This window comes from Artemia sp. Qi Xiang Cuo, chromosome 15 (genome assembly GCF_049724085.1).
Source record: "Artemia sp. Qi Xiang Cuo chromosome 15, ASM4972408v1, whole genome shotgun sequence".
Classification (NCBI taxonomy): domain Eukaryota; kingdom Metazoa; phylum Arthropoda; class Branchiopoda; order Anostraca; family Artemiidae; genus Artemia; species Artemia sp. Qi Xiang Cuo.
Window position 1 is genome coordinate 28493586 of NC_142808.1, and position 18770 is coordinate 28512355.

General features: G+C 35.1%; 1 protein-coding gene across 1 annotated transcript in view; it reads left to right on the forward strand.

Annotated features, from left to right (window-relative positions):
• Positions 1-18770, forward strand: part of LOC148943518 (chorion peroxidase-like) — a 353933-nt gene that overhangs the window by 38463 nt on the left and 296700 nt on the right. Inside the window, exons 6-7 of the mRNA XM_089101768.1 lie at positions 14936-15132; positions 17811-18063. Of these exons, the coding sequence (XP_088957894.1) occupies positions 14936-15132; positions 17811-18063 (450 nt within the window). The remainder of the gene's footprint in view (positions 1-14935; positions 15133-17810; positions 18064-18770) is intronic.

Consider the following 18770-nt stretch of genomic DNA (forward strand, 5'->3'; position numbering starts at 1 on the left):
AACTTTACTTTACAGCTTTTTGGATACCTCAACACCAAGAAATACCTTTCAAAAAGCATTTCAGAGCAAGTTTTCTTTATGTTCATTCTAAACCCATTTTCCAACTTGAAGTACCCATCCTTTTCACCCACAACTTTACTTTACAGCTTTTTCGGATACCTCAACACCATGAAATACCTTTCAAAAGGCATTTCAGAGCAATTTATTTTCTTAATGTCCCTTCTAAACCCATTTTCCAACTTGAAGCATCCTTCCTTTTTACCACAACTTTACTTTACAGCTATTTGGATACTCAACACCAAGAAATACTTTTCAATAGACATCTCAGAGCAAGCTCTTTACGTAATGTCACTACTAAGCACATTTTCCATCTTGGAGCATCAATCCTTTTCACTCACAACTTTATTTTACAGCTTTTTGGATACCTCAACACCAAGAAATACCTTTCAAAAAGCATTTCAGAGCAACTTCTTTTCTTAATGTCCCTTCTAAACCCATTTTACAAGTTGAAGCATACATTCTTTTCACCCACAACTATACTTTACAGCTTTTTGGATACCTCAACACCAAGAAATACCTTTCAAAAAGCATTTCAGAGCAATTTTTTCTTAATGTCCCTTCTAACCCCATTTCTATCCTTCCTTCCTTCCATAAGTATCCTTTCTTCTCACCCAAAACTTTACTTTACAGCTTTTTGGATACCTTAAAACCAAAAAATACCTTTCAAAAAGCATTTCAGAGTAAGTTCCTTTCTTTATGTTCAATCTAAACCCATTTTCCAACTTGAAGTACCCATCCTTTTCACCCACAACTTTACTTTACAGTTTTTTGGATGTCTCAACGCTAAGAAATACTTTTCAAAAGACATTTCAGAGCAAGTTACTTGCTTAATATCCCTTCTAAACCCATTTTACAAGTTGAAACATCCTTCCATTTCACCCACAACTTTACTTTACAGCTTTTTGGATACCCCAACACCAAGAAATTCCATTCAAAAGACATTTCAGAGCAAGATCCTTTCTTAATGTCCCTTCTAAAACCCTTTTACAAGTTGAAGTACCCATCCTTTTCACCCACAACTTTACTTTACAACTTTTTGGATACCTCAACACCAAGAAATACTTTTCAAAAGACATTTCAGAGCAAGTTCCTTTCTTAATATCCCTTCTAAACCCATTTTACAAGTTGAAGCATCCTTCCTTTTCACCCACAACTTTAATTTAAAGCTTTTTGGATACCCCAACACCAAGAAATACCTTTCGAAAGGCATTTCAGAGCAACATCTTTTCTTAATGTCCCTTCTAAACCATTTTCCAACTTGAAGTACCCATCCTTTTCACCCACAACTTTACTTTACAGCTTTTTGAATGCGCCAACACCAAGCAATACTTTTCAAAAGCATTTCAGAGCAATTTCCTTTCTTAATGTCCCTTCTAAACCATTTTCCAACTTGAAGTACCCATCCTTTTCACCCACAACTTTACTTTACAACTTTTTGGATACCTCAACACCAAGAAATACCTTTCAAAAGGCATTTCAGAGCAAGTTCATTTCTTAATGTCCCTTCTAAACTCATTTAACAAGTTGAGGCATTCATCATTTTCATCCAAAACTTTACTTTACAGCTTTTTGGATACCTCAACACCAAGAAATACCTTTCAAAAGGCATTTCAGAGCAAGTTCCTTTCTTAAAATCCCTTCTAAACCCATTTTTCAACTTGAAGTACCCATCCTTTTCACCCAAAACTTTACTTTACAGCTTTTTGGATACCTCAACACCAAGAAATACCTTTCAAAAGGCATTTCAGAGCAAGTTCCTTTCTTAATGTCCATTCTAAACCCATTTTCCAACTTCAGTACCCATACTTATCATCCACAACTTTACTTTACAGCTTTTTGGATACCTCAACACCAAGAAATACTTTTCAAAAGGCATTTCAGAGCAATTTCCTTTCTTAATGTCCCTTCTAAACCCATTTTACAAGTTGAAGTACCCATCCTTTTCACCCACAACTTTACTTTACAGCTTTTTGGTTACCTCAACACCAAGAAATACTTTTCAAAATAAATTTCAGAGTAAGTTCCTTTCTTAATGTCCCTTCTAAACCCATTTTCCAACTTGAAGTACCCATCCGTTTCAACCAAAACTTTACTTTACAGCTTTTTGGATACCTCAACACCAAGAAATACTTTTCAAAAGGCATTTCAGAGCGATTTCCTTTCTTAATGTCCCTTCTAAACCCATTTTCTAACTTGAAGTACCCATCCTTTTCACCCACAACTTTACTTTACTGCTTTTCGGATACCTCAACACCAAGAAATACTTCTCAAAAGTCATTTCAGAGCAAGTTCCTCTCTTAAATTCCCTTCTAAACCCATTTTCAAACTTGAAGTACCCATCCGTTTCACCCACAACTTTACTTTACTGCTGTTTGGATACCTCAACACCAAGAAATACTTTTCAAAAGACATTTTAGAGCAAGTTCCTTTCTTATCGTCCCTTCTAAACCCATTTTCTTAGTTGAAGTACCCATTCTTTTCACCCACAACTTTACTTTACAGCTTTTTGAATACCTCAACACCAAGAAATACTTTTCAAAAGACATTTCAGAGCAAGTTCCTTTCTTAATGTCCCTCCTAAACACATTTTACAAATTGAAGTACCCATCCTTTTAACACACAACTTTACTTTACAGCTTTTTGGATACCTCAACATCAAGAAATACTTTTCAAAAGGCATTTCAGAGCAAGTTCCTTTCTTAATGTTCCTTCTAAACCCATTTTCCAACTTGAAGTAACCATCTTTTTCACCCACAACTTTACTTTAAACAATTTTGGATACCTCAACACCATGAAATACCTTTCAAAACCCATTTCAGAGCAATTTTTTCATAATGTCGCACCTAAACTCATTTTACAAGTTGCAGAATCCATTATTTTCACCCACACCTTTACATTACAGCCATTTGGATACCTCAACACCAAGAAATACTTTTCAAAAGACATTTCAGAGCAAGTTCCTTTCTTAATGTCCCTTCTAAACCTATTTTACAAGTTGAAGCATCCATCCTTTTCACCCACAACTTTACATTACAGCTTTTTGGATACCTCAACACCAAGCAATACTTTTCAAAGGCATTTCAGAGCAACTTTTTTTCTTAATGTCCTTCCTAAACCAATTTTACAAGTTGAAGTACTTATCTTTTTCAACATAACTTTACATTACAGCTTTTTGGATACCTCAACACCAAGAAATACTTTTCAAAAGGCATTTCAGAGCAAGTTCCTTTCTTAATGTCCCTTCAAAACCTATTTTACAAGTTGAAGCACTCATCCTTTTTACCCACAACTTTACTTTACAGCTTTTTGGATACCTCAACACCAAGAAATACTTTTCAAAAGACATTTCAGAGCAAGTTCCTTTCTTATTGTCCATTCTAAACCCATTTTCCAACTTGAAGTACATCTCCTTTTCACCCACAACTTTACTTTACAGCTTTTTGGATACCTCAACACCAAGAAATACCTTTCAAAAAGCATTTCAGAGCAACTTCATTTCTTAATGTCCCTTCTAAACTCATTACTTTACTTTACGACTTTTTGCATACCCCAACATCAAGCAATACTTTTCAAAAGGCTTTATTATACCCTTTCAGAACAAGTTCTTTATGTAATGTCCTTCCTAAACCAATTTTACAAGTTGAAGTACTCATCTTTTTCCCAACAACTTTACTATAAGGCTTTTCGAATAACCCAACATCAAGCAATACTTTTCAAAACGCTTTATTATATCTTTTCAGAGCAAGTTCTTCACGTAATTTTCTTCCTAAACCCATTTACAAGTTGAAGTACTGATCTTTTTCCCCACAACTGTACTTTACGATTTTTTTGCACACCCAAACATCAAGCAATACTTTCCAAAAGGCTTTATTATATCTTTTCAGAACAAGTTTTTTTATTAATATCCTTTTTAAACCATTTTTACAAATTGAATTAGTTATCTTCTTCACCACAACTTTACTTTACGACTTTTTGCACACCCCAAGATCATGCAATACTTTTCAAAAGGCTTTATTATATCTTTTCAGAACAAGTTCCTTTCTTAATATTCTTCTTAAACCAATTTTACAAATTCTAAATTTTTTCTTAGTAGATAGAAAAAGCTATAGCATACTTGTGAATATTTTCCCGGAAGATAAAAAGTTCTAGTTCAATGTTTAATTTTCTCAACGAAGTGAAGAAAAGTTCAAGTTCAATTCTGAATTTTCTCAATGAAAAAGAAATTAGTTATTGATCATTTCTATTTTTCCAAATAATATAAATATTTTGCAACTTCAAAATGGACACACACAAAAACTGACACACACACAAAAACTTACACACACACACAAAAACTTACACACATACAAAAACCTACTCACACACACAAAAACTTACAAACACACAAAAACCTAATCACACACACAAGAACTTTATATCAGAGCAAGTTCCTTTCTTAATGTCCCTTCTAAACCCATTTTCCAACTTGAAGTACCCATCTGTTTCATCCCACAACTTTACTTTACAGCTTTTTGGATACCTCTTCACCAAGCAATACTTTTCAAAAGACATTTCAGAGCAAGTTACTTTCTTAATGTCCTTCCTAAACCAATTTTACAAGTTGAAGTACTTATCTTTTTCACCACAACTTTACTTTACAGCTTTTTGGATACCTCAAAACCAAGAAATACCTTTCAAAAGGCATTTCAGAGCAAGTTCTTTTCTTAATGTCCCTCATAAACCCATTTTACATCTTGAAGTACCCATCCGCTTCACCCACAACTTTCCTTTATAGCTTTTTTGGATACCTCAACTCCAAAAAATACTTTTCAAAGGCATTTCAGAACAATTTCTTTTCTTATTTTCTTGTCTAAACTAACTTTACAAGTTGAAGTATTAGACTTTTTCACCACAGCCTTACTTTACGACTTTTTGCATGCCCCAAAATCAAGCAATACTTTTCAAAAGGCTTTATTATGCCCTTTCAGAACAAGTTCTTTACGTAATGTCCTTCCTAAACCAATTTTTCAAGTTGAAGTACTCATCTTTTCCCCCACAACTTTACTATAAGGCTTTTCGAATAACCCAACATCAAGCAATACTTTTCAAAAGGCTTTATTATATCTTTTCAGAACAAGTTTTTCACGTAATTTTCTTCCTAAACCCATTTACAAGGTGAAGTACTTATCTTTTTCACCACAACTTTACTTTACGACTTTTTGCACATCCAAACATCAAGCAATACTTTCCAAAAGGCTTTATTATATCTTTTCAGAACAAGTTTTTTCTTAATGTCCTTCTTAAACCATTTTTACAAGTTGAAGTAGTTATCTTCTTCACCATAACTTTACTTTACGACTTTTTGCACACCCCAAGATCAAGCAATACTTTTTAAAAGGCTTTATTATATCTTTTCAGAACAAGTTCCTTTCTTAATATCCTTCTTAAACCAATTTTACAATTTCTAAATTTTTTCTTGGTAGAAAGAAAAAGCTATAGCATACTTCTGAATATTTTCCCGGAAGATAAAAAGTTCTAGTTCAATGTTTAATTTTCTCAACGAAGTGACGAAAAGTTCAAGTTCTATTCTGAATTTTCTCAATGAAAAAGAAATTAGTTATTGATCATTTCTATTTTTCCAAATAATATAAATATTTTCCAACTTCAAAATGGGCACACACAAAAACTTTAACACACACAAAAACTTACACACTCACATAAAAACTTACACACACACAAAAACCTACTCACACACACAAAAACTTACACACACACAAAAACCTACACACACACACACACACACACAAACTTACACACACACACACACAAAAACCTACTCACACACACAAAAACTTACACACACACACAAAAACTTACACACACATTTACTCAATGAAGCACAAAATGTTCAAGTTCCATTCTAATTTCTCAAGGAAAATAAATAAATAAATATATTTATATATATATATATATGTATAGCTAGATTAAATTAGGTTAGATTATGTTAAGTTAGGTTAGGTTATCCTACGTACGCTTCACTTAGGTTAGGTTAGGTGAGAGACAGGCAAAAAGTTAGGTGAATGGTTAGGTTAGACTAGATTAGTTAGGTTAGGTTAAGTTAGGCTAGGTTAGCCGACGTACGCGGCGTACGTAGGCTAACCTAGCCTAACCTAACTTAACCTAACTTAATCTAGTCTAACCTAACCTAACCATTCACCTAACTTTTTGCCTGTCTCTCACCTAACCTAACCTAAGTGAAGCGTACGTAGGATAACCTAACTTAACATAATCTAACCTAATTTAATCTAGCCTATATATATATATATATATATATATATATATATATATATATCTATTTTCCTTGAAAAATTAGAATGGAACTTGAACATTTTGTGCTTCATTGAGTAAATGTGTGTGTAAGTTTTTGTGTGTGTGTGTAAGTTTCTGTGTGTGTGAGTAGGTTTTTGTGTGTGTGTGTGTAAGTTTTTGTGTGTGTGTAGGTTTTTGTGTGTGTGTAAGTTTTTGTGTGTGTGAATAGGTTTTTGTGTGTGTGAATAGGTTTTTGTGTGTGTGTAAGTTTTTATGTGAGTGTGTAAGTTTTTGTGTGTGTAAGTTTTTGTGTGTGCCCATTTTGAAGTTGGAAAATATTTATATTATTTGGAAAAATAGAAATGATCAATAACTAATTTCTTTTTCCCGTAAATACTCAGGGCTTAGCCTGATATTTTCGTCACAACTGGGAGACGTTATAAAATCGTACTAGAACTTGTTATCGTTCGGGACCTCAAAAACTGACGGGCTCTAGCTTTTTCTATCTAAAACTGACAATATTAGAGATTGTAAAATTGGCTGAAGAAGAATATTCAGGAAGAAACTTGTTCTGAAAAGATATAATACAGTCCTTTGAAAATTATTGCATTATCTTGGGGTGTACAAAAAGTCGTAAAGTAAAGTTATGGTAAAGAAGAAAACTACTTCAACTTGTAAAAATGGTTTAAGAAGGACATTAAGAAAAAAGCTTGTTATGAAAAGATATAATAAAGCCTTTTGGAAAGTATTGCTTGATGTTTGGGTGTGCAAAAAGTAGTAAAGTACAGTTGTGGGGAAAAAGATAAGTACTTCAACTTGTAAATGGGTTTAGGAAGAAAATTACGTGAAGAACTTGCTCTGAAAAGATATAATACAGCCTTTTGAAAAGTTTTGCCTGATTTTGGGTTATGGGAAAAACCTTATAGTAAAGTTTTTGGGAAAAAAATTAATACTTCAACTTGTAAAATTGATTTGTGGAGGACATTACGTAAAGGAATTATTCTGAAATTTTATAATAAAGCCTTTTGAAAAGTATTGCTTGATGTTGGGAGTATGCAAAAAGTCGTAAAGTAAAGTAATGAGTTTAGAAGGGACATTAAGAAAGGAAATTGCTCTGAAATGCTTTTTGAAAGGTATTTCTTGGTGTTGAGGTATCCAAAAAGCTGTAAAGTAAAGTTGTGGGTGAAAAGGATAGGTACTTCAAGTTGGAAAATGGGTTTAGAAGGGACAATAAGAAAGGAACTTGCTCTGAAATGCCTTTTGAAATGTATTTCTTGGTGTTGAGGTATCCAAAAAGCTGTAAAGTAAAGTTGTGGGTGAAAAGGATGAATGCTTCAACTTGTAAAATAGGTTTTGAAGGGACATTAAGAAAGGAACTTGCTCTGAAATGCCTTTTGAAAAGTATTTCTTGGTGTTGAGGTATCCAAAAAGCTGTAAATTAAAGTTACTTTGAAAAAGATAACTACTTCAAGTTGCAAAATTGGTTTAGGAAGGACATTAAGAAAAAAAGTTGCTCTGAAATGCCTTTGAAAAGTATTGCTAGGTATTGAGGTATCCAAAAAGCTGTAATGTAAAGATGTGGGTGAAAAGGATTGATGCTTCAACTTGGAAAATGGGTTTAGAAGGGACATAAAGAAAGGAACTTGCTCTGAAATGTCTTTTGAAAAGTATTTCTTGGTGTTGAGGTATCCAAAAAGCTGTAATGTAAAGTTGTGGGTGAAAAGGATGGATGCTGCAACTTGTAAAATGAGTTTAGGAGCGACATTAAGAAAAAATTGCTCTGAAATGCCTTTTGAAAGGTATTTCATGGTGTTGAGGCATCCAAAAAGCTGTAAAGTAAAGTTTTGGGTAAAAAAAATGGTTGCTTCAAGTTGGAAAATGGGCGTAGACGAGAATTTAAGAAAGGAAATTGCTCTGAACTGCCCTTTTAGAAGTATTGCTTGGTGTTCAGGTATCCAAAAGCTGTAAAGTAAAGTTGTGGGTGAAAAGGATGGGTACTTCAACTTGTAAAATGAGTTTAGGAGGGACATTAAGAAAGGAACTTGCTCTGAAATGTCTTTTGAAAAGTATTTCTTGGTGTTGAGGCATTAAAAAAGCTGTAAAATAAAGTTGTGGGTGGAAAGAATGTGTATTTCAAGTAGGAAAATGGGTTTAGAAGTGACATTAAGAAAGGAACTTGCTCTAAAATGCCTTTTGAAAAATATTTATTGGTGTTTAGGTATCCAAACAGCACTATAGTAAAGTTGTGGGTGAGAAGGATGGGTACTCTAAGTAGGAAAATGGGTTTAGAAGGGACAGTAAGAAAGGAACTTGCTCTGAAATGTCTTTTGAAAAGTATTTCTTGGTGTTGAGGTATACAAAAAGCTGTAAAGTAAAGTTGTGGGTGAAAAGAATGGGTACTTCAAGTTAGAAAATGGGTTTAGAAGGGACATTAAGAAAGGATCTTGCTCTGAAATGTCTTTTTAAAAGGTATTTCTTGGTGTTGGGGCATTCAAAAAGCTGTCAGGTTAAGTATTGGGTTACACGGATTGGTACTTCATCTCGGAAAATGGGTTTAGAATGGACATTAAGAAAGGAACTTGCTCTGAAAATACTTTTGAAAAATATTTCTTGTTGTTGAGGTAACCAAAAAGCTGTAAAGTAAAGTTGTGGGTGAAAAGGATGGGTACTTTAACTTGTAAAATAGGTTTAGAAGGGACATTAAGAAAGGAAATTGCTCTGAAATGCCTTTTGAAATGTATTTCTTTGTGTTGAGGTATCCAAAAAGCTGTAAAGTAAAGCCGTGGATGAGAAAGATGGGTACTTGAAGTTGGAAAATGGGTTTAGAAGGGACATTAAGAAAGGAACTTGCTCTGAAATGCCTTTTGAAAGGTATTTTTTGGTTTTGAGGAATCCAAAAAGCTGTAAAGTAAAGTTGTGGGTGACACGGATGGGTACTTCAAGTTGAAAAATGAGTTTAGAAGGGACTTTAAGAAAGAAACTTGCTCTGAAAAAACTTTTGAAAAGTATTTCTTGGTGTTGGGTTATCCAAAATGATGTAAAGTAAAGTTGTGGATGAGAAGGATGGGTACTTCAAGTCGGAAAATGGGTTTAGAATGGACATTAAGAAAGGAACTTGCTCTGAAATGCCTTTTGAAACGTATTTCTTGGTGTTGAGGTATACAAAAAGCTCTATAGTAAAGTTGCTGGTGACAAAATTGTCTTCTTCAAGTAGAAATCTGGGGTTAGACGGGACATTAAGAAAGGAAGTTGCTCTGAAATGTCTTTTGAAAAGTATTTATTGGTGTTGAGTAATCCAAAAAGCTGTAAATTAAAGTTGTGGATGAGAAGGATGGATGCTTCAACTTGTAAAATGGGTTTAGAAGGGACATTAAGAAAGAAACTTGTTCTGAAATGCCTTTTGAACTGTATGTCTTGGTGTTGATTTATACAAAAAGCTGTAAAGTATAGTTGCGGGTGACAAGGATGGGTACTTCGACTTGTAAAATGGGTTTAGGAGGGGCTTTAAGAAAAGAACTTGCTCTGAAATGCCTTTTGAAAAGTATTTCTTGGTGTTGAGGTATCCAAAAAGCTGTAAAGTAAAGTTGTGGATGAGAAGGATGAATGCTTCAACTTGTAAAATGGGTTTAGAAGGGACATTAAGAAAGGAAGTTGCTCTGAAATGCCTTTTGAACGGTATTTCTTGGTGTTGAGGTATCCAAAAAGCTGTAAAGTAAAGTTGTGGGTGAAAAGGATAGGTACTACAAGTTGGAAAATGGTTTAGAAGGGACATTAAGAAAGGAAATTGCTCTGAAATGCTCTTGAAAAGTATTGATTAGTGTTGTCGCATTCAAAAAGCTGTAAAGTAAAGTTGTGGGTGAAAAGGATGGGTACCTCAAGGTGGAAAATGGGTTTAGAAGGGACATTAAGAAAAGATGTTGCTCTGAAATGCCTTTTGAAAGGTATATCTTGGTGTTATGGTATCCAACAAGATTTAAAGTGAAGTTGTGGGTTAAAAGGAAGGATGTTTCAACTTGTAAAATGGGTTTAGAAGGGACATTAAGAAAGGAACTTGCTCTGAAATGTCTTTTGAAAAGTATTTCTTGGTGTTGAGGTATCCAAAAAGCTGTAAAGTAAACTTGTGGGTGAGAAGGATGGGAACTTCAAGTTAGAAAATGGTTTAGAAGGGACATTAAGAAAGGAACTTGCTCTTAAATGCTCTTGAAAAGTATTGCTTGGTGTTGGCGCATTCAAAAAGCTGTAAAGTAAAGTTGTGGGTGAACTGGATGTGTACTTCAAGTTGGAAAATGGTTTAGAAGGGACATTAAGAAAAGATGTTGCTCTGAAATGCCTTTTGAAAGGTATTTCTTGGTGTTGTGGTATCCAACAAGCTGTAAAGTAAAGTTGTGGGTGAAAAGAAAGGATGGTTCAACTTGTAAAATTGGCTTAGAAGGGAAATTAAGCAAGCAACTGGCTCTGAAATGTCTTTTGAAATGTATTTCTTTGTGTTGCGATATCCATAAAGCTGTAAAGTAAAGTTTTGGTTTAAAAGAATGGGTACTTCAACTTGTAAAATGGGTTTGGAAGGGACATTAATAAATTAAATTACTCTGAAATGACTTATGAAATGTATTTCTTGGTGTTGGGTTATCCGAAAAGCTGTAAAGTAAAGTTGTGGGTGAAAAGCAAGGATGTTTCAACTTTTAAAATGGGTTTAGAAGGGATATTAAGAAAGGAACTTGCTCTGAAATGTCTTTTGAAAAGTATTTCTTAGTGTTGAGATATCCAAAAATCTGTAAAGTAAAGTTGTGGGTGAAAAGGATGGGTACTTCAAGTTGGAAAATGGGTTTAGAATGAACATAAAGAAAGGAACTTACTCTGAAATGCTTTTTGAAAGGTATTTTTTGGTGTTAAGGTATCCAAAAAGCTGTAAAGTAAAGTTGTGGGTGAAAAGGAAGGATACTTCAAGTTGGAAAATGGGGTTAGAAGGGACATTAAGAAAAAATTGCTCTGAAATGCTTTTTGAAAGGTATTTCTTGGTGTTGAGGTATCCAAAAAGCTGTAAAGTATAGTTGTGGGTGAAAAGAATGGATGCTTCAACTTGTAAAATGGGTTTAGAAGGGATATTAAGAAAAGAAGGTGCTCTAAAATGCCTTTTGAAAGGTATTTCTTGGTGTTGAGGTGTCCAAAAAGCTGTAAAGTAAAATTGCGGGTGAAAAGGATGGATTCTTCAAGTTGGAAAATGGGTATAGGAGGGACATTACGTAAAGAACTTGCTCTGAAATGTCTTTTGAAAAGTATTTCTTGGTGTTGAGGTATCCAAAAAACTGTAAAGTAAAGTTGTGGTGAAAAGGAAGGATGCTTCAATTTGGAAAATGGGTTTAGAAGGGACATTAAGAAAAGAAATTGCTCTGAAATGCCTTTTGAAAGGTATTTCTTGGTGTTGAGGTATCCGAAAAAGCTGTAAAGTAAAGTTGTGGGTGAAAAGGATGGGTACTTCAAGTTGGAAAATGGGTTTAGAATGGACATAAAGAAAGGAACTTGCTCTGAAATGCTTTTTGAAAGGTATTTCTTGGTGTTGAGGTATCCAAAAAGCTGTAAAGTAAAGTTGTGGGTGAAAAGGATGGGTACTTTAAGCTGGAAAATGGGTTTAGAATGAACATTAAGAAATGACGTTGCTCTGAAATGTCTTTTGAAAACTATTGCTTGATGTTGGGGTATCCAAAAAGCTATAAAGTAAAATTGTGGTGAAAGGATTGGTACTTCAACTTGTGAAAATGGGTTAAGGAATGACATAAAGAAAGGAACTTGTTCTGAAAAGATATAATAAAGTGCACTAAAAAGTATTGACAAAATGGGGAGGGGACTCTTTGGGGGCCCGGGGAGGGCCTTTGGGGGTCTGGGGGCCTTTGAGGGCCGGGTGGTCCTTTGGGAGCCCGGGGACCTTTGGGGACCGGGGAGGGCCTTTGGGGGCCCGCGGAGGGACTTTGGGGGTCTGGGGGCCCTTGAGAGCCGGGTGGTCCTTTGGGAGCCCGGAGGACCTTTGGGGACCGGGGGAGGGCCTTTGGGTTGGGGTAGAGGACCTCACGACACTGTTCAAATGGAACTTGTGTATTATAACGACCACAGAGTTTCACCCTCAAATTCTCTTCTAAAACCTTTTCTAAAATCATCTTTTAAAATGTCTCTAACTGTTTCGCCGAAATAATTCCCTACAATGTCTAAGACGGTTTCGCCCAAATAATCCCTAAACGTAATTTCAGTGAGTTCCCTTTGTTTTTGACATCTCTGTGCTTTCACATTTGAAATTACTGAGAAACCCTTTCGCGCGCTAATCACTTCATCGCTAAGATCAAAACATTCACCCGGAAACAATTCTCTTGGTAGAACTCCAAAGACATTAATAGACATTCGCTCGGAAACAATTCTCTTTGGAAACAACAAATTAATTCCCCTTTCGTGAATCAATAATTCCCTTAGAAACAACAAATTAATTCCCCTTTCGTGTCAAATCAATCAACCATGACATCATCTGTCACGTGTGATCTAAACTTTGCCCCGGAAACAATTCTGGCCGAATTCCAAAGACATTAATTAACTTGACGTCATCTGTCAGACATTAATTAACTTCCGCGGAAACAATTTGATTAATGACTGACAGCACAGGTGTTCCATCTCCCTAGGGAGGCTATGCCCATATTTGGTGCCCCGTTCGGAGTTATAGATAGCTTTCTACTGATGAACATGATATTATATATTTGACGTCAAGATAATTGCTTGGGCTGATGTCAAGATAATACTGAAAAAAAAAAAAATACAAATGAATGTGCATTGTCAGTTTAATATATATATCCTGATATTTAGTAATCAAAGTTTTAATATTATTTGATTTATTAAAGCTATAAAATTAAGAACATTTATATGTTTTCAAGAAAGTGCAAATTATGTTCTGGCCTCGGCAAGGCATAGGGATTTTGAGCCCTATTCATGTTAAGTTCTGCTCGTTTTGAGTTTGACTCGGTTATTTATTGTAATTTCTGTTCGTTTCTGGTTTCATTTATTTATCGATGCTAACTTGTGGTAGTTTCACGATTTGTAGATTATTTGATTTTATTTTTGCTCATTTTTGGTTTAATGGAGTTCTTTACTTTTCTTTGAAAAAATTATTTTGTGGAAGAAGTTTTTTTTAGTTAATTACAGTAAAACACTCAGAGAAAGGTAGTAAGCTGAGTGTTTACTAGCTGAGTGTTAGTAAGCTGAGGCTGTAGTAAGCTTACTTCCAAGCTTACTTGGAAGTAAGCTTGAGATGAATGATGCTTGAAAACACGACTTTTTGGTGGGAGCGTTTTTGCTTCTAAATACTTCCCAGAACTTACAATTTTTTTAAGAATTTCATATGGCAAACCTGGTCAAGACTTTTTTCATTTTCTTTAGCCTCAAGTAAACAGGCATGACCTTATTTCCACATTTGCTGATGCCGTCTTTTGTAGAAGCTGAATCCATTAATAGTTGGTGATGTCCTGGAAGTTTTCTTCATTTTTGCGTAGTTCAGTGCTGTAGATTTTCCTATACCATAAATTCGTGAACTCGAATCTGGTCTCAGAAAGGCACAGATGAAAATAATTTAGTCGCAAAGGATGTCTCCGAGTTTCAATTTGTCTGCCAATATCCAACAGACGGCTTCCAGTTTCCCGTGACTTCGACTCGGGATACAAATATTTCGGAGTTTCGCTTCGTGTGGCACCGTAAAAGGACTAGTAAATCCGTATTTTCTATTAAGACAGTGGATTGGCGCTCTGCCGAATCAACCGCAGTCATCACAATCATCAGGTCAGTATCAACTGGCAACTGGTACACTTTACAACCCGCATCGTTAAGGCAGCCGGACAGTACGCTGGTCACCGCCTGCTTGTTTTCTATGTTTCTAAGGAAATCATCTTTTTTTGTGCTAAAAACGGCATCTGCGACTGAATGCTAATCATTGGCAGCCTTTAGACCTCCTCCTCTTCTCAAGCGTCACGTCGTTGATTGAGGGTCGAGGTAAACACCCGTCAAATATTATGAAAGGCCATCCATATCTTCGTGTCTGTGTCCAAAAATTCTGATAAACGAAATCTTGAGTTGCTACGATTTCCAGGAATTATTAACAATATGATCTAAACATTCAGTTGATTTTCATTAGCTCTTCCTAGTTATCTTGAATATTATAAGGATTTTATTTTATGTTATAATTTTTATTGATTCTTTGACAAACTAAAAAAAAACTGTTCAAAAGACATATAGTTCTCAGGAAAACGCAAATGACGCAATAGTATTTACAATGCCTTGAAATGGGAAGGAGGGGCTTTAGCCCTACTCCCGTTTGTAGTAGCTTCTTTCTGTTTTAAGTCTAACTTGATTGCTCATTTTAATTGTTAATCGTTTTAGGATTTATCTATTCATCTATATCAGTATTTCCTATCCTATTTTTTTAATGTGACTAAGAGGGGTTCAGATATTGTCTTGGGGTGGTTTTTCCTTGACACTCTACAAGAGGCAGATTCAAATTAAGTTCCTTTTCCTTATAGCAGATGCTTTTGTTGCATTACTTAAGAGAGTTTTTTTTCAGGATGCTACCACCGGTCTATGGAGATGGCATTAGTGAGCCTCGGTTAGGTTACGATGGTTATCCCTTGCCTAATCCCAGAAAAGTATCTGCCTTGGTGCACAACGATGAGGTATACCATGATCACGCCGTAACTTTAATGGTTGTAGCCTGGGGACAGTTTATGGACCATGATTTTACCCTCCAAGGGACACCGCTTGGTAGGTGTACACGGTATCATAAAGTATTACCATTTGTACGTAGTTTAAATGATCATAATAACGATAAAATCATATTCATTTGCAAAATTTGTTGTAATTTTACATAATCACTTAGTTGTTTTAAATTTCTTAATATCCTTTAATTCATAAAATACTAACCTAATATTTTACTATTATGCCGTCTGGCTACATCTTCCAGACCTCCGGCAATTTTGTCAAAGGCCTTCGCTTCACGCCTCCTTATTCATGTTTGAATGCTTTCTCTACTTTCCTTACATTCCTCTTATTCGCATATGATCTGTCACTCAAATGCTTCCTGTGCAAACCTTTCCTCTTTTCTACCAAGCTTCACGTGTTTTCACTAATATTCCTAGCTGCCTTTCCAACTTTTCTGCCAAAGACACTATCTGCTACTTCACAAATTATTTTCCTAAAATTGTTCCATTCATTTTCTACATTGGCAAACTTTAGAGTCGTCAGTTTCATATTCAATCGTTCCCAGGAACTTTTATATCAAAATCTATATTACCTAGTTTAATGTTTCCTGCCCTTCGGATACGAGTTTTTGAAACTCCTAACAATTGCCTTTCGAAATGTCTGAATTAGTAAGTCAAAATTTCAATAAGATAATTGTTTTTTAGCAATGTAGCATTTGAAGCTGAAGCTGTTAATGGAGGTGGGATAGAACTGGACAACTAGAAGTCCCTGGGACGTTCATTATGAAAGCATTGTTTCCTTAGCCTATTTTGGTCAGAATATTGTTTTAAACACTTGAGCGATGCTCTTTACAAGTACAAGTTCAATGGGTTTATTAACAAATGAAAATAATAAATAACACATAATCAAAATACTCAGTCCATTCCTGGACGCCGAGAACCAAAATCATTACCATTTAACATAATACGCAGAATGGCCACCGCTCCTAATCTCAGACACAACCATACCCCTCATTTACCAAATAACCAGAACTATTACCTTTCCGTTCCTCACCCTCAGGGGAAACCACCCCGTCATATTTAAAAATTATACATTTGTAATTTAAATTTACTACTTACATTTAATTCTATTTTTTTTTTTTTATTAACTATTCATTTGTAATGCTATTAAATGATTTTTACTCTTTTTTAAAATGATGCGAGGGAGCTCATACCTCTCAGCTCTTCTGGGATCAGGTTCCATATCTTTGCACAAGCTACGTTAGGAGCGAAATCTGATTGCACAGTCTGGGTGAGGGGTATTTGCAGGTTTGATGATGATCGGGTATGCAAATTATGCTGGTCTGAAATAGGTCGAAATAATCTTTTAAACGCAGATGGCAGCTCTCCAGCTAAAAACTTGAACACAAAGGTCAAGCATGATAATCTGTGCAGGGACCCTAATGACAAGTACTCTTCATTTTTTCCAATTAATATCATGCATCGTTGATGAATCGAATTCAGTTTTCGCAGGTGGGATTTAAAAGTTGATTGCCAGATCATTGCACAATACTGTAAATGGGGTTTTATAAGAGCATTGTACAGGAGGACCAGCGTTTTCTGCTGCAAAGTGCTTTTTAGTTTTTTTATTATGCCAAAATTCCGGGATAGCTTCAACTCTACTGCTTGAATATGATGCACGAATGATAGGTTCTCATCGAGGAGGATTCCTAGGTATTATGCAAAATTCTTTTCTGGCTGACTAATCACACCTCTGGATGTCCGGATACCACATATCTCCGGATGGACACTTCCAACCCGGGAAAAAAATAGAACGCAAGATTTCTCAACATTAATAACAAGTCGGTTAGCATCCATCCAGAGATACGTCCCCTCCAAAACCTCCCTCAGTTTAGACATGAGCGTTGTCTTATCCGTTTCACAGCAACCAAGAATCAACAACAGTCGAAATTTTGCACAAGCAGTCTCAAGCCTATAACATCTGACTCATTATATATTCATGCATATCATATTATACTACTATGGGAGGCAGCCCATAATAGAAAGACTATCTAGGAAGAGTCTTTTCCAACTCTAAAAAAACACCAAAACAAACAAAACCTAGAAAAATTATCTGTCAATATTCAGTGCAAATGTAATTTACTCTGGATATGCAGATTGTAATTCCAAAATTGGTAGCCTGCTCTTCAGTTCTTTTTCTTTTCTTTTCAGGCAAAGTGAAAATAAAAAACGAATGCACACAAAACACGAGCATGGAAAAATACCAAGAAGTACAAGAAATACAAAATCTCAACGTAAAAATATAGATTTTTAACATTGCATGAGATATTTTATGTTTAGTAGATTTGCAGGTCTATCAGGAAGAATCGTTTATCATTAAAAAATCGTTTCACTTAAATGCATTTCCCCACTCTCTCACCCTCTTCTAACATGTTTCTATATTTTTATCTTTCTTTATTTAGTTAACTCTTTGTTCAATCAAACTTAGCCAGACATACTCGGTGCTAGGTATACCGATTTACCATGGGCGAATGAGTCACTATACTAACTTTTGTTTATATCAATGAACTCATCCAAGTGTGTGATTTATACTTTTAGTATTTCATAAATAAACTATACAACAATTAGAAATATTTCTTGTAGTTTTTTGTGCCATTATAAGTTGTAATGGGTGTGCTTAAATCCAGCTAATAGATGATTTTTAACGACTCTGGATAACTGATTGGTAACCATTTTTTTTAGATCCAAATACGAAAAATGAATTCGAAGACTGCTGTCATAGGCCGTCTGAAACAAGAAGCCGCTACTGCATGAACCTCGAAATCCCTGCTGACGATTATTTTTATGGAAAGTATGGTGTCACTTGCCAGGACTTTGTACGTGCTTTTCCAGGCGTTCCTCATGGATGTAGACTAGGAGCGAGAAGTCAGTTTAACCAACTAACGGCAACAATTGATGGAAATACGGTTTATGGAGTCAGTGAATCTTTTTCTAGGTATTTGATCCATATTATGAATAAACTATCATGGATGAAGACAAAACACGATGGAGTGTCCCCTAAAAGGAATTACTAAACTCACTTACCCAGCTGGTTTTGATACCGGAATTTCAAATCATAATATTAGCTAATAGTTTCCATTCAAAGAACTTAAAAATTCTCAAATCTCAATCTTGGTGAAAATCAGATCCTTTTTTTGGAAACATTTATTAACTATGTTTTGATTTTGGACTTCTAAATTGCAACAATATCCTCATTCATAATACGCAATATTTACTTTTTAAAGGAAATAAGAGCGGACGTTAAACCTGAATGAAAGTTCTTCCTCCTTTCCTATCAGCCAGAAAGGGTGTAATATTTAACTAAGAAACAACCCTATCAAGTCTACCTAGATATACTCTTTTTTTCCTACATAGGGTCTTCTCAAAAGACCCGTTTCCTCTTTCCTAACTACATACTAAGAAGTGTATTGGAAGTGTACAAAACTTAATGTCTATGTAGCCAAGTCTATTGCAAAGCTGGAAATAAAACGTCAGCTGGATCCAGTACTTCTACTCACTTATTCTCAAAAATCCTGCCTGAAATTCTTAAAGGCCGAAAATCCAGTTCCGAAGGTCTAAAAATCATATCAAAAACTCTGTTTCAGATTATCTGAAGGTATCGTTATTACCAGGGTTGTCACCCAGCTGAAAATTGATCCAATG